A 22,425-nucleotide genomic window follows, 5' to 3' on the forward strand; every position below is an offset into this window, starting at 1 on the left:
TCCAACTGAATATTTTATATAAACTTCACAATATATATAAACAGAATAAAGTTGACTGCCAAATTTTCATCACATGTATACATGATATTTATCATGTCAATGCGTGATATTCATCACATCTATTCTCAAACTTGTTCAATGATCATTATTTGGGGGAAACTTGAGATAATTAGGATTCCTATATCTTATCTCTGGATATCTGATTTCTTAGGCCTGTGATGAAGCTTGCAGGCTTTCTTTTAAGTTTTTAAGGAACTCTGATGATTTCAAATAATTATCCAGACTGGGGAATCACTGGCATCCTCATTGCTAAGTGTCTGTCTAATTCAGACATGTAAATAGAAATGAACGCCTCTCAGAGAGGCAGAGACTGAAAGCCATCTGCCAGGGATATTGTTTTGAGAAATCTGGCATTCAGGTGGAAGGTTGGACTACAGAACCTCTAAATCCCTTTTCCTGCTTAATTTTATGATTTTGTTTTGGCTAGAAATCCAGTGGCTTGAAATTAAAGCCCCAATGACACATTTCAAAGGTTGAGCTGAGCTAATAACTCTCATTAGGAATCATGAATGCACAGCCAACTTTTACTTTTTCCCTAAAAGTTTAGTTCATCGTTATATAGATTAGGACACAGTACAACTACAGCATAAAGGGGCTTGCCTGGGTGTTCTGTGTTGGAATCTGTAGTAATAAAGCTAAGCTGCTGTAGTCAAAGTTCTCATCCAGGGCTATAAGTGAGCCATGCACACCACTTTCAAGAATATTATTTGCATATTCTCGAAGTCCAATTGCTTGTATCCAGCGAATAACTCGATCATTGCTCCACACCAACACATCTAGGAAAAGAGGTGCATCATTTTAGGCTGCAGTATTTTGCATGATAAACAAACCTACTGGCTGAAATGAGCCACAGGTGTCTGGCCAAGTCAGCATTTATGCCGATTTCTTTATCCACTCGCTGATGCACCTGGCCCCCTTGTGTTGCATGTATTTACCGTTCTCATAACTCACCTATGCTACTTTTAGCCTAGAAAAAAAAGTTGTCATTTGAAGAGTGTTTGTTATCACTGAAAAGCACTTCCATCACACAGAACACGATGTCTCAAAGTGTTTCCTGTTTTCATTCTAGAGCTCTAGGGGTCTGTCTGAAGTTCAATGATTTTATCACCAGATGGGGACATTTCTCCTTTGTGTCTTGATACACAGCTCTTCAGTAAAGATGGCAAAATGAGAAGCTAATATGGTTCTTCATCATTTTTTTTTTTTTTACCACTAGTTAAATATTGAATATAGACTAGAGAGACTTTTTTTTAACCGGAAGCAATAAATCCAAGATAGATAGAACAGTGATTCCATAGTTTGCTACTTACCCCACTACTTTGTCAATTCATTATTTTTCAATCGCATACTAATGCAAAAATCAAGCACTCAGTCAAGTCACAAGTGGGGGGCAGAGAGTATTTATATATTGTTTAAGTTTTTCAAAAGCATCACTCATTTTTCCTAATGCATTCATTTATAATCACGTTAGGTTTGTGCATACCATTAAAGCAAGAGAGTGATACCTCTGCTCCACATGGGCCCGTTATGTCATGTTCTCAGTCACTGTCCTCGCGTCAACAGTAACCAATATTCTAACTATTCTTAGCACAGATTAGTTTTGCTTCTGAGGTTTGATTTTTTAGCTTTTTATAAATGAAACTGTACAATACGTACTTTTGTGTCTGTGTCTTTCACTCAATATGGGATTCATCTGTGCTATGGAAAATAGAAGTCTTGTTTATTTTCATCATTACTTAGCACCCCATTGTATGATTGCCACAACTGATCCATTCTACTGTTGATGGACATTTGGCTAGATTCCACTGTGGGTTATTAAGCATAGTGCTGCTTTGAATATCCATATATATGCTAAATAAATTCCACTCTCACAATTTAAACCCCCAATGGTAATGTATAAAAATCTGTATCTTTACCAATACTTTGTATTTTTCATATGTTTTGTTTCATTTGCTTGTTTTTAGCCATTATGGTAAATTTGTCGTTGTTATGGATTGAGTTGTGTCCTCCCAATATTCATATGTTGAAGTCCTAATCCCCCACTACCTCAGAGTGTTACCTTACTTAGAGAGAAGTTCTTTATTGAAGTAATCTAGTTAAAATAAGGTTATTAGAGTGGGCCCCAAACCAATATGATGAGTTCCTTCTGAAAAGGGGAAAGTTGGAAATAAGATATGCACACAAGGAAAACAATATGAAGATCAAGGCAGAGATCAGGGTGATGTGTTTAAAAGTCAAGAAACATCAAGATTGACAGAAAACCACCAGAAAATAGGGGAGAGGCATGGAACTGATTCTTCCTCACAGATTGACAGAAAACCACCAGAAAATAGGGGAGAGGCATGGAACTGATTCTTCCTCCCTTACAAGGAACCAACCCTGCTGACACCTTCATCCAGCCCCCAGAACTGTGAGACAATATATTTCTGTTATCTTCCAGAAAAAGTATAAAGAATACTTGGGGAAATATAGTAGCTTTTTCTATTGAAACTTTAAAATAGCCTTTATTTTTAAAGAGTATTTTTAAGTTCACAGCAAAATTGAGCAGAAAGTACAGTGTTCCCATCTAGCCCCTGCCTCCACAGATACACAGCCTTCCTGACTATAAAATCCCTCACCAGAGTGCTATATTTGTTACATTAGACAAACCTGCATTGACACAAATCCACAGTTAACATTAGGGTTCACTCTTGGTGGTGTACACTCTACAGGTTTGGACAAATGTATAATGACATGTATTCATCATTATAGCATCATACAGAATAGTTTCACTGCCCTAAAAATCCCCTGTACAACATTTATTTATCCCTCCCTCTCCAATTCAGTAGGCAACCACTGATCAATTTTTCCTGTGTCCAGAATTTTACCTCTTCCAGAATGCCATATAGTTGGAATGATATGGTATGATTCTTACAGTATAATCATACAGTACTTTTCTTTCAGTTAGCAGTATGCATTTACGGTCCCTCCATGTCTTTTCATGGTTTGGTAGTTCATTTCTTTTTAGCCATATTGAATTTTTATATACAGACCCTGATAAATTCACATATTAATTTGAATTATATGGCATATCATTAGATTACTTGGATTTTCTATATATCTTTTCCAATCCTTATTTTTTTTTTAGTTAATGAGGAACATGTGAAGAAAGACTCATAATGCCCACTTCCCACAGTCATTACTGTTTCCTGTTCCAGCCTAAGCAGAATGAATTTCTTTAGGGAGAAGGATGTTTATTGTCTCCCTCACACTTATGGGTCTTTCTTTCCCCATGTCTTCAACAAGGCAAAAGACTTTCTTAATGATCTTTACTACATACAGAAATTTTTTACTCTACAGAGAAATTCTTTACTAGATAGAGAAATTTTATAATGTATACACACACACACACACACACACACACACACACACACACACACATTCATTCACTGGGTCTCCCTGGGTCATTCCTAAAGGGTGTATTTTCCTTTGAGTTTTCATTAGCTTGTTCTATTGAGGTGTTAAATCTTGGAAAATGGAATATAAGTTGGTTAGTATTATATTTTGGTTAAATTAATCAACTGCTGTTGATAATAACAGATCGATTCGAACTACCAGTTGCACTGAACTTGCACTTCAGAAGTTGGGCAGGTACGTGTGGCTGACAGCAGCTGTTCTCCAATTGCTTTCGCTAAGTGCAATATTTTTAAAAAGTAATGCTACAACGGTTTCCTCAAAAAATAACAAAACCGTCCAGTTTTCTTTGCATGAAGTGGATCTGTAAGTAGGAAGTGCTTGTTCTTTTCTAGAGATGGGCTTATATTTTGACATTTGTATTACTGTATTTCTGCAAATATAGACAAGACATTTGCATTTACCGTATTTCCGCAAATATACCTTCATTAAAATTCCATTGCCACACCTGTAGCTCAGAGTACTCAAATTTATAAAATTATAAATAGAAAATAATCCATTTATTTATAGGGTGAAGGTAAATAAAGCACTAATCTAAACTTTATTCCTTCTGAACAGCAATATACTTTTTTTTTCATTTTGTAAATCAGATCCCTTTCTATAAATCTGTTTTCAAGAAAAATTTATGCCCTGACTTTAAAGCTTTTGTAAGGATCTTCTTGACCTCAACAATAAATGGCTAGACATCAGTGTTGACTGTTTCCTAGCAACAAATTAAATGTTAGTACATTCTTGATATTCACATGGTCCCCTCATTTCAGAAAGCTATTTATTAAGGTCAAGGTTAATTAACACTTCAGATAATAACAGAGACCCTTCGTCAGCGTCAAGAGTTATTCCTGCAAATGTCATTGGATCAGCTACAGGAAACAGGGGCTTTTTATGATCTCACTCACAGCCACCTATCATATGGAGCAGTCTGTGTACAATCATAGTAAATCACAGCAGTTTTTCTCAGGGCTATGTTCTAACCAGTAGCTGCCAAACACTAATATAATATTTGGTGTAGGGCCAAATTGGTAATTTCTCCCTCTCTTTTACATCTGCCTATATATGAAGCATTCCATGTGGTGAGACCAAGCATAATAAAATCTAATTGGAAAAACTACTTCAGAAAGAAAACTAGAAAGTGGTATCCCATGGGTAAAATCTATTTGTGCTAAAACATCTTTTGTTAGGTCAAGCATAGACTTCTTTCTAAGGTCTTTCTTTGATCAATTCGTTCCCAAATTTCAACTCAACTGAATGACAATGTACTGAAAACAACTTGCAATTTCCTGGGGCCCCAAAATAAAGTGAAATCAAACAACTCAACTTTGATAATGGAAAAACACTTTCTTGCTCCTAAGTAATGAGTCAAATGAACTGTTACAAGAAATCCATTGTGTGTCTATCTACTCTTCAATGAACCATATATAGAAAAATATATTAACCAATCACCTTCATGTGCATTCAAGCCCATTCTACTAGAACTAATGCGCTGTTCCCCAAACTGCCAAAGATAAGAGTAATTTCTGACATTGTTTATCACAAATGAAAATGATAGAAGTCTAAGATAATCCTAAGGAATAAAACAGCGTTAAACTTGAATAGGAAGGAAAGGGTAATGTAACATGCAGCACATACTATTTTCATATTTAAAGTGAGCCCCCCCAAAAAAGTGAGCCCCAAAAGAAGTGAAGATGAAAACAGAGACTCAGGCCTAACTGTGAACAATTAATGTAAAAACACCTATTGAATTTGATGAAATGCTCCCATATATCAACTCCTGGGGAAGAGTAAATGGAAACATTGCTTGTATCCAAAATCTTCTGCAAAAAATTTGGTGATATTTCCCTTAATGAGAAATTTTTTCCTTTAAAAAAATATAAATGGACATAAGTGGACTGATGATTTTTACTGAAAAAGACCCATAAATACTTATACCCAACAATTAAATTTTCTTTCACCAATAGTAATAAAAGTAAAGTGGTGTCTAATAAATATAAGATCTCACATGTTCTTTTAAACAATTCTTTCCCCTGTATATTAAGGTAGTTCTCAACATTTAGAGCATTAATGATTAAATACAATACTTTTCTAATCTGTAATAGGGAGTGTCTTTTCTTATTCAAATCAAACCTTTTTATACACACAATAGTTGCAGCAATTAGCAATGCTTCTAAATAATTTCTTTGACTTAACAATTATAGCTAAAATTATTAATGGATTAGTCTCATTTATAGAGGGGAAATCTCTGTGTAACTTCTATATAAAATCCCTATATAATTTCTGTAACTAGAGTACAAAATAAAATTTCTAAGCACTGAAATAAAATTCAAATGATATAAACCAAAGATGAACTGCTATAAATAAATTATATACCATGTTTCTCTGTTGAATATGAGAATGTTGTATTAAAAAGTTTGACGAAAATGTCTACCTGAAGGTATCTTTAGGACAAACAGAATGTATAATTAATAGGTTCAGAGGAATAAATCTTAATTTATTCATTTGTTCATGATCATTTGTTCATGATTCATTTGTTCATAAGGAGTCAATGCAATTTTTTAAAAAAATCAAGAATATGTCCTAGATGGGATATTCACCTTATAAAGTGATGATATCTTTTTTATGTTTATATTTAATGTTTCATAAAAGCAATAAAAAAGAAATAATGATGACACAATTCTAAATAGTGGCATAAATAGTTATGCTACTTAGAGACCTTGTAACATATAGAGCATTTGGGGTTCATAAAAGTGAAAACTAAAAACCCCAGAAAAAAAGGTATTTGATATGAAAGAAAGACATACTACCTTTTATTTCATGTTGGCTTGCTTCCCGTCTTCTTTCTAGTTCTTTTCTGTCATAATTCAACCTCTTTAAGCACATAATTCCATATTGTAAACTTGTTCTGTTATTTTTTTTAAAAAAAGAAGAAAACACATTGAATTTACTCAGCAGATAATAAATGTTCTTTGATTAAGCATAGTCAACACTATGCACTACTTCTTAGGGCAATGGAATAATAAATTACATTTGTAATTAAATCCTTTAGTACTGGTGGGAAACAAACTACAGTTATTTGAAGCACACCATGTTTCTAAAGAGTAAAAATATTAATTTCAAAATAAGAAAACCACAGTCTTGAAAATAACTATGGATTATGTTGTTTATCCATATGTCTTTATCTTCCATCAAGCTATTTTGGCATTATTTGCAGACAAATGAACATTTTATTCATTTGGAAAGAATTTAAAGCCACTATTGTGATGAAAGGAAGGAATTTATAAAAAATGAATACTTTCTTCTTAAGCTGATGAGAAAGAAATACAAACACATGAATAAGTTAAAGTAAGACAGAGAACCACATACCAAAATGAATAGCCACCACCTTTCAGCGATACAGAGTATGTGAAAGAAATAAGTCAGCAGATAATGAAATTCTGTGTGGAAAGGATATTGTGGGAGAGCAGAAAACTGATCAGATCCTTAAAGGTCAGGTAGCAGAGAAAGGGTTATTAAAGAAAATGGAGCACCATGAACACAGCGTTGCCAATGAAATTTTAAATGTGTGGTGATAGTGAGACATACTGTACAGAGTTGGAAATCCATGCCAGGAAGTAAGGAGGAATATGATTACATATGGAGAATGGGGTAACATTAAGGAAAGCCTCATTCAGCATAAGCGTGGAATACATCTAGGTGACAGAGAATTATTTGGATGGTTTTCACAGCAAAAAGAATTGATCATAAATGGTTTCTTGGTTTTGGTGTAAGAAGACTAACTTGGCAGGAAAACCGGAGATGGGGAAAATAGGTAAATCTAAGGATAGGGAAATCAATTAAGGGGTCAGTGCTGTGAAAATAAAGGGCACAAAAAGGACAACTGCCATGATCATAAAAAGAAAACCCAGACAGTAGAGATGTTCAGAGAGAAGAAAGAAGAAGACATGGTGATATTAGATATAAAAGATGTGAAAGAGTACAATAGGAAAAAATAATTTCTAGGCTTCAAGAGTAAAGAGCATTGTTATTAGTGATTTCTTATTTAGAAATACACAGAAATTTAGACATACACACTGGCCAGGTTATACCCAAGCATTGGATGCATTTCTAAGCCTTGCATTTTAATAAGGACAATGCTGAGTTACAATATTTCAGAATCAGAAGAAATGGGAAAAAAGTCAAAGTGTTATGGGCTGAATTATGTTCCCTCAAATTCAAATGTTCAAGCCCTAACCCTCAGTATTTCAGAATATGACTATATTTGAAGATAGGGTTTTTAAAAAGGTAATTTAAAATATAGCCCTTAAGGTGGGTACTATTCCAGTCTCACTGGTAGGTGTCCTCATAAGAGGAAATTTGGGGACGCCTGGAGGGCTCAGTCAGAGAAGCGTGTGACTCTTGATATTAGGGTTGTGAGTTTGAGCCCCACGTTCGGTGTAGAGATTTCTTAAAATAAATAAATAATAAAAAAAAAAAAGAAGAGGAAATTTGGACATGCAGAGAAACCGGGGAAGTGCATACACACAGGAAAGATCATGTAAGGACACAAAAGAAGTCAGCCATCTGCAAGCCAAGAAGAAACCAATCATGCTGACACCTTGATCTTGAACTTCTAGATTCCAGAATTGTGAGCAAATCAATTTCTGTTATTTAAGCCACCCAGTCTGTGGTATTTTGTTATGACAGCCCCAGCAAACTAATGTAGTGGAAAAACAGATAATACTGATGTAATAATAGTCATAGACATTAGGTAGCTCGAGGTTAAACCAATGGCTCTTGGCTCATTTCTGCCAAGTTTTTATACGTAATATAAAACTGTACTGCAAGGAGGATATATATTATTACACCAATGTCTATCAGATGGAAAACTGGGCCATAAAACGACAGTGGGATGCACTATGCAGTCAGTACTACCTGCTTTAAGTCAGAACTAAGTATAGCATAAAGATGAAGTTTGTGTATTTCCCTGAACCAAGAGAACCCTGTTTCAGTAATTTTTATTTAAAAAAAAAAAACGATCATTGTAATAATCATTTTTACTATAATGTAAAACAACTAAAAATCTAGTGAAGAATGGGAAACAGGCACAAATATATCATCAAAGATTCTAGTATTCGAAAATCTAATACAACCATGTAAAATTTGAGTTCAGTGAACAGGGAACTCATTGCCTAATAATGTGTATACAATAGGGTAATTGGGAGTCATACAAAGCTGTTCTTTCTATTGAAGAGAAGTCATTCACCCTACTATCTACACTTATCTGAACTAGAAAAGTACATGTTCAACAGAGCAAATACTATTCTTCCATCATGTAATAATATCAAAACATAGGAAAACGTCTAAAGTCTACTTTTATCCAAGCTAAATGTCTAATTTATTCAACTTTTCAGGGTGCCTGGGTGTCTCAGTCAGTTGGGCATCTGACTCTTGGTTTCAGCCATGGTCTCAGGGTCATGGTCTTGGGGTCATGGTCTCAGGGTCGTGGGATTGAGCCCCGCATCCAGCTCCATGCTGGGAGTCAAGCCTGCTTAAGATTCTCTCTCCCTTTCTCCCTCTGCCCCTCCCCCTAGCTTGCACGGGTGCTCACTTGCTCGCTCTGTCTCCCTCTCTCTCAAAATAAAAAAATAAATTAAAGAAATTTTTAAAAATTAATTCAACTTTTCCACCAGGCTCTTACCACTTTATCAATAACAATTTAATACCCATAAATTACAAGTTTCTTATTTTCATCTCACCATATAGTAGGACTTTATTGAGTCTGAAAATAAACACAATCTAAATATGCCCTGTAAGCCATTAACCAAAACTGAGATTTTTGTGCCAAGTATAAATCATACCTTTTTCACCTGATCTACTTTTAAATCATGGATTCCCATCCAACATTTTAATGGTTTTTAAAAACTACATCATATTTATCTCTACTAAATTTAATCCAACAGTGTCAACAACTGCATTAAGATTCAAAACATCTCCATAAGTTTAATTGAAGAGCTCCAATTATTATCTCTTTATCCTAACTTTATGTCATCAACATATTTGATTTTTTATACCATTTTCATTTCAGTCACTAATTAAATGTTGGACAGGGTGTGAACAAATAGGGTTTTGCAAGCCAAAATCATCTAGATTTATATTTATTAATTTATCATCATAATAAACTATATATGTAACCATAAAACAAACTCAACTATAGAGAACAAACTGAGGGTTGATAGAGAGAGTTGGGTGGGGGATGGGTTAAATTGGTGATGGGTATTAAGGAGGGCACTTTTTGTGATGAACACTAGGTGTTGTATGTAAGTGATGAACCATAAATTCTCCTGAAACTAATATTATGCTATATGTTAACTAACTGGAATTTAAACAAAAACTTGAGGGGCACCTGGGTGGCTCAGTCAATTAAGCGTCTACTTTCGGCTCAGGTCACGATCCCACGGTCCTGTGATTGAGCCACTCATTGGGCTCCCTGCTCAACAGGGAGTCTGCTTCTCCCACTCTGCTCCTCCCCCTTGCTTGGTGTGCTCTCTCTCTCTCAAATAAATAAATAAATAAATAAATAAATAAATAAATCTTTAAAAAATAAATAAATAAAACTTGAAGTGAACAAAAAAGAATCATAATCCAACTGACAATTTCTCACTTAACCTCCAAAGATACTAGCATGACATTTATGACATGGTATTATAACAAGCTTCTTCACCCTAGATGGTAAACAACTTGAAAAAAGAGGTTTCATTTTATTCATGTGTCCTTATGGCTGTCTCACAATCCATTCGGTATTTTTTTCTGAAAATTCATGCACAAATAAAAATATTAAAATATTTATATGAAAACAAAAAAACCACATTTTCTTCAGAGAAAAATTCCTTCTCAAATTTTTTCTAAGCTTCCCTGGTAGTCTAATGGTTAGGATTCAGCACTCTCTCAAATTTTTTCTAGTATATACCTAAATTATATAATTTATAACCATATATATATATTTATAGAGTTGAAACTGACTTAATTTTATTCTTTTTTTTTTTAAGATTTTATTTATTTATTTGACAGAGAGAGACACAGCGACAGAGGGAACACAAGCAGAGGGAGTGGGGGAGGGAGAAGCAGGCTTCCTGCGGAGCAGGGAGCCCGATGCGGGGCTCGATCCCAGGACCCTGGGATCATGACCTGAGCCGAAGGCAGACACTTAAGGACTGAGCCACCCAGGCGCCCCTGACTTAATTTTATTCTTAATAAATAATTTCCTAATATAAAAACATACACAGATACAAATCACAAACATGGAATTTCCCAAAGATACAGAAAAAAAAAAAGATTTACACTGCAGGAGAATTGTGTACATGTGTGGTTCCATAAACTTTGAGCTCATAATATGTACAAAGCTCTACATTAGATAGTCCCTGCAATTTGCTGCATGAAAATATTTGCCAAGTATATGCACACAGACGTTTTCAACAGCATAATTCTCTATCTCCTAGACATCTTTTTGTTCTAGTAATATATACATTATTTATCGTTTCATTTTAATTATTATTTGAAAAAAAACCTACCGATGGAAACTATCCACCATTTTTAAGTGGACACGGAGATCTTTTTTTGTTAGGTGATCTAACATTCTTGCATCTACCAAGCATTCCATAAAATAACTTCTGTATTGAGGTAACCCCAGGCTGGGAAGCCATTCATTTCCAATCCACTCGTGGTTCATATCTCCATAAGCCAGAGTCTGTAGAAAAACCGGACACTAGAATTGTTTTATAGCAGTCAAGTTTCTTAGCCAATAAGATGAGATGGTAATAGGAGGATATTGCATATTATGATAACTGACATTTAATTACTATGATATATGGGAAAAAAGCAGAAATAATATCTAGGCTTTAAGTATTTGATTTAATTTGATAAAATGGAACTCTGGGTTCATGTATCATGGTACCTGCTTATAGGAAATGATTGTGTTTGTTTTGTTTTCTGAAAAGAAATTACATTATATACAAATAGGCATTTTTAAATTAAAAAACAATTAATGGCATAATATAAACGCTGAGTTTAAAGATTCTTTGTATAGGTAAGTTTATTTAATTTAATTGATTTTTATCTGTCTGCTAATACTCCACCATCTCTTCTATGCTACTATTACCATTACTATGGTATAATTGCAAATCTCAACGTGAAAGTAGAGACCTTGGTAAACAAGTAGAGAAAGGAGCAACAAGTTTAGAGAGACAGAATGCTGAAGCTTTGTGTGGACACTGTTGTTATCTAGTGAAGCATGCAGCCAGTGGTCCATAAAGGTCATTGGGAACAATCAGTCTCTTTTAGAAATCAATCAGTATAGACTCTGTATTTAAGAAGCAGGGTATGGTCAAAAAACAAAGAAATAATCTAGTTATTTAATATAACAATATGAAAGAACTCATCTAACCAAGCATTGTTCATGACAGCCAAAATGAAAACTGAAGTCAACCATCACCTCTAAACCAATTGTTAAAAAGGACTATTACTATCTACTAATTTTACAGTTCTTTATGTTACAACAAATTCACAGTTGTAATTATAACATGTATTTCTAATGAAAGTCTCAGGCTCTCCCCTTCTTTTGTGTGTTCTTAAAAAGGATGAAATTCTTACCAAAATCAAAACCAAATACCACCCTAATTTACTGAATGTTTAAACATAGGTCCTAGTAATAACTACCAAGTTTTTCTTATAGTCAAAGGTTTGAATCAGATGCGTAATCACGTGCATTAATTCTTTTGGTTGTATGTCATGTGGAAATGCTGAAAAATGTGCAGCTTCCTTGCAAACACACATGCTTGTTCAAAGTACAGATGCCTATCTTATATGGCTGTCTCAATTAATGGAAGTGACTTCGGACCTGCAGTCTCATGCTGACACATGGCCTTCGACCCCAGGCCGCCCAGGCTTTCCATTATACTTTAAAGCATATGTTTCGTAAGGTTTTTTTTAACAGCCCCTTTTATATCCAACTTGAATGATTCCTGATTAAATATATTCAGGGGCAATTTCAGAGAAATTTAAGTTACAGTTCCTTCTTTTGAAAAAGAAAGAAAATTTCCCTTTGAAAGAGGCCAGGTATGAAATGATATCATTTTCTTTGCAAAATATGGTGATTTAAAAAGACATATATAGTATTAAACATAACAAATTCAAATATACATATTAGCTTAACCCTAAGCTAAGTGAAGATTTATAATATTATGACATACTACAGTTTCTTACTTTATATCCTCATAGCGTACTAAATGATATTGTTTTAGAGCATATGAATTTCCTACCTGGGCCCAGCTTCCTTCCTCAGATTCTTTCTGTGTTAGCAGCAGGGAATGATTAATAAAGCAGATGAATATAATTAATCTCAAATGAAGACAGTAAAATTATTCTAGCAGAAGCAAAATTGTTTGTTATTGAAATAGTTAATTATGACTTAAGTAGATAAATACACTGATCCTTATTAAACCCACAGTAATCAATTTAGCAGTTCAAGAGCAACCATGTAGTTTTTAGTTAATTCCAATTAAACATACACACATATGACATATGGGCTTTTCATGATGTATTTGATCTGGTCATTCCAAATCTTTTTTTAATTCTTAAAAGTATGTTGTTTTCCAAATGTAAATGTAAAAAAAAAAGCTACAATAAAAATTCCTGATTCTATATATACAAGTATACAATACACGTAAATGTATACATACATACACACACACACACACACACAATGAAAAAATCTAACATAAAGTAAATTAATGAAGTACAAAAAGTAACTGTTTCCCTCTAACAAAGCTTTGTGGTAATCAAACAGATTTCAGCAATGGTCAACAACAAACAAAAGCAAACAAGAGTAAAACCAAACCCAACAAACTGAACTAGAAATATAGTTAGAAAATGACATTGGCATTTTTATCCTTCATAAACTAGATAATCAATTTTTCACATATGGATACAACCAAAAGGACATTAAATTAAAAGAAGCTGCTAAGAATAAAATGTATGACATACCCAACTTTGTTACTTTAAATGAAAAATGAGTATATGTAATATTATATTTTTAAAAGCTGACAATTATAATCAAAGTCATTAAAAATTTCTTTAAGCCTGTGCTTTGAATATCAAATGAACAGAATATTTTTTGGAGGGGTGGAGTTTTAAGTTCTGTATTGGTAAAGTACAAGAAACTAAATGCTTGTATTAAAAATGAGTCTTCGGGGCGCCTGGGTGGCTCAGTCGGTTAAGCATCTGACTCTTGATTTTTGGCTCAGGTCATGATCTCAGTTGTATGAGACTGAGGCCCACATTGGGCTCCGTGGTCAGTAAGGAGTCTGCTTGGGATTCTCTCTCCTTCTCCTCTTCCCTCTCCCTCTATCTCTCCCCTCTTTCCCTCTCTCAAATAAATAAATAAATCTTAAAAAAGAAAAAGAAAAAAAGGAGTGTTCAATCTGAACTTTTCTATTACCAGTTTAATTGGGTTTGATAACATGTATTACCTGTGAATATGCACAATACTAAGTGATATCTGTTACTAAAAATTCCCAGGGTTGCAAAATGGATAAATAAGCATTGTAAAATTCTTGATTATTGCCTGCATATTACAAACTCATTATGACCATCTAGCTCTGTTTCATTAACAATGTCCAAGTGCAGTAAAATGAAACCTTAACGAAAAATATTAGTTTTCACGCATATCGCTATGGAAACATACCCATTACTCTGATCTGTCACACACAAAATAGCTTTTTCATCCCAATAGCAGCCAAATAACTTTTCTTCATGTTCAACAAAGCCATAAGACTAACCGTTTTTGCTGGAGCAGCCAGATTTTCCATTTCTTCATGGGTCACCCAAACGTTGCCTGAAGGCTAGTGAGGAGGCCCGGGGGGGAGCAGTGGGGTCCACGGGAGGGAAGCAGTGGTAAAGAAGAAAGGCAGCAGTACTGTAAGTTACCAGCCCCACAGCACCACGACAGTGCTCTTGCTTCTACAGCATGCACAGGACAGACAGCATTGCTGGTTTGCTCAGAGCTCCCTTTTTCTTCTACTTAAAAAGATTAAATAGAAAGAGGCATGCTGTGAAGCTCCTGTGGGATAGATTTAAAATGATGCTCCTGTGATTATTAATCAGGAAAAAGGCCAAATCATGATTTGCATTTCAAAGGTAGGGAGCTATTGGATCCAATTTTTTTTTTTTTTGTAATCATAAAGAACTGATTAAATTTGATCTGTAGGGGAATGTATTTATTCTTCTTCAGAAAACAAAGCACAGGTACTTTGTTGTACAATTACCAGTATTTCATTCACAAAGTTTTGATTCTTCAATGTCCTTGAAAAGAGAAAATTGGTGGTCAATACAAAGCAGAAAGCACTACCATCATCTGTCTGGAAACTAATATCAGTTCTTCCCAAATGATTCCTTCCTTTTATAATTCCCTATGTATGTTGTTTTCCTATATTCTTATAGAGGAAAAAGAAGTAAAATGCTATTTTTAATTTAAAGGGTATTTTTTTAACCTTACTAAATGCTGTCAGAAATTACAAAACCTAAGCTTCCCAATTTCTCAGCAGTGTCCTATACCATTATAGAGAAGAACATGATGTAAAAGGAAATTTTCCTTTTAGCAGGCACTATTCTTTTATAAAGTCGCATTTGTTTTCTAAATAAGATAACCCATGATATTTACTCTATACACTGAATAATGCACAATTTCTAAACTAAAGTCCAGTTAGTAATATACAGATCAGACATATTGTTGATGGGAACGGCTACAGGGAACCACTTCCCATTAAATTCCACCATTTCACTGAGAAATCCTTATGAACATTGCAGGGTTGTCCAAGTACGTCCATCCTATAGTTACAATGGAATTTATATCCCATACATTGCTTACAACTTGTTTTGGAAGGGGTCTAGAATTGGAAGTAGCAAAATTGATGTCCCAACATGAGCCTCCACCGTAACTCTCTCTGGCCTCTTCTACCAACACATAGTACCGTTTTAATTTTCCTTCTGCTAAAAATTATGTTATAATTTGAAAAATAACTACATATAAACTAAACTGATGAGTATAATTCAATATAAGAGAAATCTCATTTATAAGAGAATTATATATATATGAGTAATGCGTAATATAGAATAAGAATATATATATATATATAGTTGAGTAACAAAGGGGAGTTATGCCCCACATTGGGCATAGAGCTTACTTAAAAAAATCCCAGAGGACAGCCATCATATATGTAAAATTTATATGTGCAAAATTCTCATTTTCCTACCGTTTTGGAATTTAGAGTATATCTGAATTTTTCCCTATAAGATAAAACTATGTGTACTTAGGAACTATTTTGAATACCGGAGTCATCTATGTTATTAAGAGCCCCTCCCCTCTACTCCCAGCTTTTGGGAATGGTGCTCAATATAAACAGAGGCAGGGCGCCTGGGTGGCTCAGTTGGTTAAGCGACTGCCTTCAGCTCAGGTCATGATCCTGGAGTCCCAGGATCGAGTCCTGCATCGGGCTCTCTGCTTGGCAGGGAGTCTGCTTCTCCCTCTGACCCTCCCCCCTCTCATGCTTTCTCTCTCTCAAATAAATAAATAAAATCTTTTAAAAATATATATATATATATATAAACAGAGGCATATGGATGTATGAATCATTAAATCACTTGGAATATATTGCTTTTATTAACTTTGTGAAGAGTGTACTATACTAAAAAGAACTTAACATTCCTGTGTCACATACCCTTTATACCCAGAGACCACAGTGCTTCGCCTGAATGGCTGTACTGTTTGTTCAAAGGGAGCTGCTGTGATGGTTACCTGAAATTCACTTAAGCCAGTCTCGTTTTACAATGATTTTTGTAGCTTCTCTGTTAACTGTGAATCGAAATAATTAAGATCTCCCTCTTTCTGTAAGAAACTTGACCCGTATTATCTCATACTGGAATTCATACATGTATAATCCCCTTCAGAGTTTATCTTAAAGTTTATATTGGCCAGTCTATCACCATATTCTGGATTGGGCAAGATGCTTGAAGCCAGGGTTTTATCTGTAGCTCTTTACATGCAAAATAATATATACTGAGGGCAATTTTCTTAAGTACAGCTGGCAAACTTACCTAAGTTGTATGTTAGTTGTTCTCTTTTGACCTGTAGTTTTACTTGTGAAGAACACTGTCTGTTCTAGAATCTTGTAAAGTAACTCATAAAATAGCTTCTGCACAACCCAATCATTTAGACATTCGTTGAGGTTTCAACAAGTTGATTTTATAAGCAAGCCCATGCGCCATAAGTCAATTATTCAGAATTCTTTCTCCTCATCACCTGCTAAAGGTATGGAACTTTCACCTGGGTAAGTCATAAAGGGTTGCTGTAGAGCATAAGCATTCCAGTGAAGAGCATATCTTAGGGAATAGCTAGAGGGCGAGGCTTTGAGCAACCAAAGGACAGAGGATACTATGCCTGGGGTCCAAAGATAAAGAGTGTAAAAAAGTAGCTTCGAAAAGCATAAAGGACAAGGATCACATAATTTGATTGTGGTTCTCTGAGAGCCATTGAAAATGATTTACTCATTCCTTGGCAGTCTATGCTGTAGTCCCCAATTCTGAGCTGAAGAATACCTACCTATAGTCATTTTCATGTGTGTGTGTGTGTGTGTGTGTGTGTGTGTGTATGTATGTGTGTATATGTGTGTGGTTAATAGTCTGAATCTAATAGGTGATTTCTAAAATTTCAACTATCTGGAAATTTACCAAATTATAATAAAGACGCTTGAGTTCTAGCAATGCCACTTTTCAGTAACTACCCTAGGACATTTCCTAAACCTCTCTAAGTTTTAGATTCTATATCTGTTAAGTGGGTTAGGAATGTACTTCATACTAGAAAAAAATATTGAAAATTTTAAACTATAATATAATCAATTTTGATACAGTTCCGAGACTAAGATAAAGCAGGTAAGGTGTCAAGGGGACTAAACTTAAGGAAGCACTCACTTTCATGGCTGTGCAAATGCAAGGTCAGCACCTGACAGAGCATGCCTCCCTCAGTATTGTACTTGACCTGCCTCAATTGCCTCACCTTAGTCCAATCAGAGTAGAATATATAGATAGTATTATCAAATGAGAACTAGGAGGAAGATTCCTAACGGATGTTGAGGATTAAAGCACTTACCTAATTAAGTCATTCAGGAGAGAGTTACAACATAAATATTAAAATTAGTTTAAGGGATAACTCATTAAAATTAATTATGGGAAAATAATCACTTCTCTTGCTGGCAGAAATTGAAAATAAGTAAAGCAGCAAGACCTCAGAATAATCCTAAACCTTACCTACCTGGAAGTAACTTCTGTTACTTCCTAGGTCATTTTGCAGTATTATTCTACTTGATAATTGAGTTACAAAGTAAATAAACTTGACATTTACTTTTCACATTCGAAATGGCCCAGAACCACATTTCTCCCCATCTGATTTTATGTTTTTCAATATAAGAAGAGAAATATTTCTTATTATATGAAGACTAGCATTTGCACAATTGCACCTCACTTTATTATGAGGTTACTAATAATAGAAAGGGGAACCAAAGTGGACTGGAAGAGTGCTGTAAAAGAGAAGAAAACAGGTAGATGCAGGAAGCAGGAGGGTGTACTTAATAGTAGCATAAACTCTGAGGCAAACAAGGTGGTGTGACCTTAGACAAGTCACTTAACCTCTCTGTACAGCAGTTTTTCCCATCTATACAACAGATATAAAAAAAAGTACCTATCTCATAGTGTTGTTGTTGTGGGGCTTAAATAAGTTATAACATGTAAAGCACTTCAAACAGTACCTGACACTTAGGCATCCACTGATGTTGGATATTATCATAATTTCATTAGAAATTTACAACAATTTCTTTAGAAATTTTGTTAAGCAATTTCCACTCCAGTAAATCTTTTGTTTCATAAATGCTCTTTGTTTCCCATGTATATTGTGCTGACTGATGCCTATTTTATGCCTCACATTTCTGCTCGAATTTGCTGAATCCTGCGTTCCCAAACCCATTTTTTATACTGCACTATTTTTTTAATTATGCAATTTAAATAAATGTTACATAAAATGAAAATAAGTTTCACTCACATAAGAACACTGAGTTGAATTACTTGGAAAGACAGATCTAGGCAAATCTTATAACATGTCATCAATGAGATACAACTTCATCAAAGTCTGGGGAAAAGACTGTAAATGTCCAGGAGGATTCTGCACTCAAATAGCTTTTTGAGTATCCTGAAGTTATCACTTTAAAAAGAAACTCAAACTAGAAAAATTGAAGATGTTTTATGTATGAAGTTATAAAAGAAAGATAATGTAGAACTCCAGGCATTGGAATTGTACTCAAAGAAAAGTCCTAAGTGTTTTATTTAAAATTTACAAGTGCCTGAACATTTACATATTTTTATTGAAGATAAAATATTTAAAGCATGTACTTATTCTTTATGCCATTCCCTCTTTAACCAAATATTTCAATGAACTGATATCTCCATCCTTATTCTATTAGGTAAGAGACTTTCCACAGTAACAGCAGCTCAGGAAGAAGAAACAGAAAGCTGGAAAATTAGGGCTGACCCAAGAAAATAATAAATGTAAATATTAGATTTTCCTTTTGGTGGTCTGGCCCATTTCATGTAGACAGGAAAGGAGGCAGAATCAGACAGAAGTTCTGTTCAGTTTAAAAAAAAAAAAAGCCTAAGTAAACAACCTTGTATTTTTCTCTTGAAAATTTGAGAAAATAAGGAAGATACACCTGACTGAGGAACACGAACCCAAACCTGAACACACAGAAACTTTTGTATGGTCTGAACTAATTACAGTGTTCTGGGAGACACGATAACATCCCCGCGTTGGGCTCAGTGCTCCGCATGGAGCTGTTTAAGATCCTCTCTCTCCCCTCCTTCCGCCCCCAACCCCCTCTAAAAATAAAAATTAAATAAATAAATAAAATAAAATGTGAATCTTAATATATAACTTTAGGTGATGACTTTAAGATGTTTTAGTCTTCACTTTATATGGTGGATTCATTACTAGAAATTTATAAGCAAAGCAAATCATATTTAAAATGTATTAGAAATGAGTAAATACTTCCATGTGGTGGAGTAAAAGGAAGAAAAAGTTTTCAGCAGATTATTATTATAACAAATAGATACAATTTATCTTTTACGTAACTTGCATCAGTATTTGGTAAAGGGTATATATCCTCTCTGAATAAAGAATTTTTACACATTAGTAGAAAGAGGAATATTCCTGTATCCTTTAGAAAAATGGAAAATATTACTAATAGGTAATTCATTTAAATACTAAATCAATAAGCATATGAAAACATTTTAACTTTAGTAGTAATTTTAAAAATATAAATTTAAGCAATGTAACAATCAATGTTAACAAAAGGATGAAGAAAAGGCTACACAATACAATTTGGCGATTTAGATTTAAAAGTAATAAGAATATAAATGCGCTATACATAAATATTGCTATGGAAAAAGTTTATGCAACAATATAGCTATATGTGCATCCACTATGGTATTGTGAATACAATGAAAATTGTTAAATAAGCAAAATGTACAATATTAGGGATTTGGTTAAATACATTATGGTATTTCCATGAAGGAGTTATGCAGCAATTAGATATGATATTGTAATTGTATATTAATAATATGAGGAAAATGTTCATGCTATACTACTAAGTTTTAAAAGAAAAATATAAAATAATATATGATGTGAAATAATTCATCTTTATAAAAAGATAAAAGAAATAGACTGAAAAGGTGTCTTATCCAAAAGTTAATATTGAACAAAATTAGTAATTTTTAATAATTAATTAATAATATATTACCTGTCTTTGAACTGTTAGTTCCTTTTTGAAGGCTTATTCAAACCCTTTCTTTGGAATTCCATAACTTTTTGCTTCTGCCTAACATTGAGGAATTAAACTATCTCATCTCCTACTAAACCTAGTGGTGAGCAAGTCTTACTTTCTTTACCATAGCTGTCCTATGGTAGAAGGACATAGAAGTCAAGACCATATAGATTTTACAGCCTCTGCATTGGTTGGTAGAATGACGTGTACAATCACCATTCTTAAGATGAATGTTTACTGACTACTCTCTATAATTTGCCTGGCACTGAATTAAGGCCATGGAAAACTGTTAATATCCTTGGTTGGCTTTAGTGGAAGATAAATTAAGAAAAAATTTTAATTGGTTTTTATAAGTATATGGAGTGGTAACGCAGGAAGGGAAAAACCAGATTTTGGTGCATAGTGAAAGCTTTTTCAAGGAAAAACATTTACGAATCATTCGATGAAGGATGAATTGGGGAAGGATGGTGATCCTGGAGTGGGAAGAATGTTCCAGACAGAGTGAAGAGCAATTGCAAAAGCTCACAATCACCCACAAGCATGAAAGTTTAGTAAGCTGAAAGTAGTTCTGTGTCACTGGGATCCTGTCCTGGGGAGATGAAGCCTTTGAGGTGAACTGAGGCTAGATCGCTAGATCGCGAAGAGTCTCATTGTAAGTTCTCTCCACATTTGACTGTTCTTTAAACAACTGAGTATGCTCTTACTTTTAATAGTTTGTGATTTAAATTTCTTAAGTTTACTTAGATATTTTTAGAAAAATAGTACTTAATTATTCTATTTTCCATTAAGAAATGGATTTGGATGTTAAATAAAAATCATAAAATATATTCTACTTTTCCTCTTGAAATTGGGACTTCAAAGGCTCCAATTTTGCATTTTCAGTAAACACGTATGCATTTGCTCTTAGGAAAAGAGTGTTGATACAAACCAGCTGTGATGCTTCGCTCTCACTTGGAAATTAAACTCTATCAGATCTGAATTTTGTTTACAATACCTATTTTAATGGCCTACTCAGCTTTTATGTTAAACATATTCTGTATTATTTCTTAGCTTAAGTAACACGTCAGCTAGAGGATACAACATTATAGACATTTTAAAATAATGTTATACATAACGTTTGTTAAATTATATCTTTTTTCTACATCTTATTTAGAAGAAGTTAAAATGGAATTATGCAAGAAAGATAAAACCTTTTTAAATTTGACCTGGTATTTCTGGCATTAGAATCTAGTATGGTGGGAAGGAATGTAAAGATAGGTGCAATAAACATGAAGCCAATTCTTTCAGACTGTTGAAGGCCACAGAGAAAAAGTTATATTCAAGTTTAGTTTTGTGTCTGGAAACTGCAATAAAGTAATAACCACTTTTCTATCTTTTACTCACATCTCAAATTTACCTCATTCTTTCATATTTTGTTATTCTGCATAAGACATGGGACCAGAGAAATTCAGTTAACATCAGAAATCATATCCGTTACCAGCAAAAGATATATATAAATCAGGAATGGACTGAAGAATGAATATTATTTGGAGTTGTTCTTAGTATATGAATTTGTCATCTGGCATGCATTTTCTTTTAGACATTTTGTTCTTTCCTAGCATTAGGATAGGGACACAATTATCAGAAGAATAGGGATTTATAAATGAGAAGCAAAGAGAATTTGAAGGAAGGTTTTCCACTTGGTATTTATAAAATATCAAATATCTGCATAGTTGCATAATTATGAAAACTGCGTAAGAAGTAGTGAGTTCGGCATTGCATCTTCAGAAAGCACTAATGCCAACAGCTCATCTCCTGTTCTTTTTTTTTTAAAAGGGAACATCCTAAAAAAGAGTAAACTTGGGATACTGTTGCCTGGGAGAAAAACGTAGACTTTAGTTAGAAACTAGCTCAAAAGTCTATCTTGGTCACAGCCTTCAAGTCTGATCGGAATCACAGCTCCTCACTTGAAAACCTATTAAAAGTAGCAGCAAGGTTAATGAAGAGCAAGCTGAGTCTCTTTGGAATAATTCATGCTGACATT

The 22,425-nt window shown here is 34.1% G+C and overlaps 1 protein-coding gene across 18 annotated transcripts in view; it reads right to left on the minus strand.

The window, feature by feature from the left end:
• Positions 1-22,425, minus strand: part of PPFIA2 (PPFI scaffold protein A2) — a 471,063-nt gene that overhangs the window by 8,279 nt on the left and 440,359 nt on the right. For 12 of the 18 annotated variants that reach the window (XM_078076354.1, XM_078076353.1, XM_078076358.1 and 9 more), the window contains 5 exons: positions 14,319-14,381; positions 12,801-12,830; positions 11,055-11,248; positions 6,312-6,409; positions 661-836 (listed from right to left, as the gene is read on the minus strand). In XM_078076354.1, coding sequence (XP_077932480.1) covers positions 661-836; positions 6,312-6,409; positions 11,055-11,248; positions 12,801-12,830; positions 14,319-14,381 — 561 coding nt within the window. The remainder of the gene's footprint in view (positions 1-660; positions 837-6,311; positions 6,410-11,054; positions 11,249-12,800; positions 12,831-14,318; positions 14,382-22,425) is intronic. The other 6 variants (XM_078076364.1, XM_078076355.1, XM_078076365.1 and 3 more) reach the window with 1 other exon arrangement.

Source organism: Halichoerus grypus, chromosome 6 (assembly GCF_964656455.1).
Source record: "Halichoerus grypus chromosome 6, mHalGry1.hap1.1, whole genome shotgun sequence".
Lineage (NCBI taxonomy): Eukaryota > Metazoa > Chordata > Mammalia > Carnivora > Phocidae > Halichoerus > Halichoerus grypus.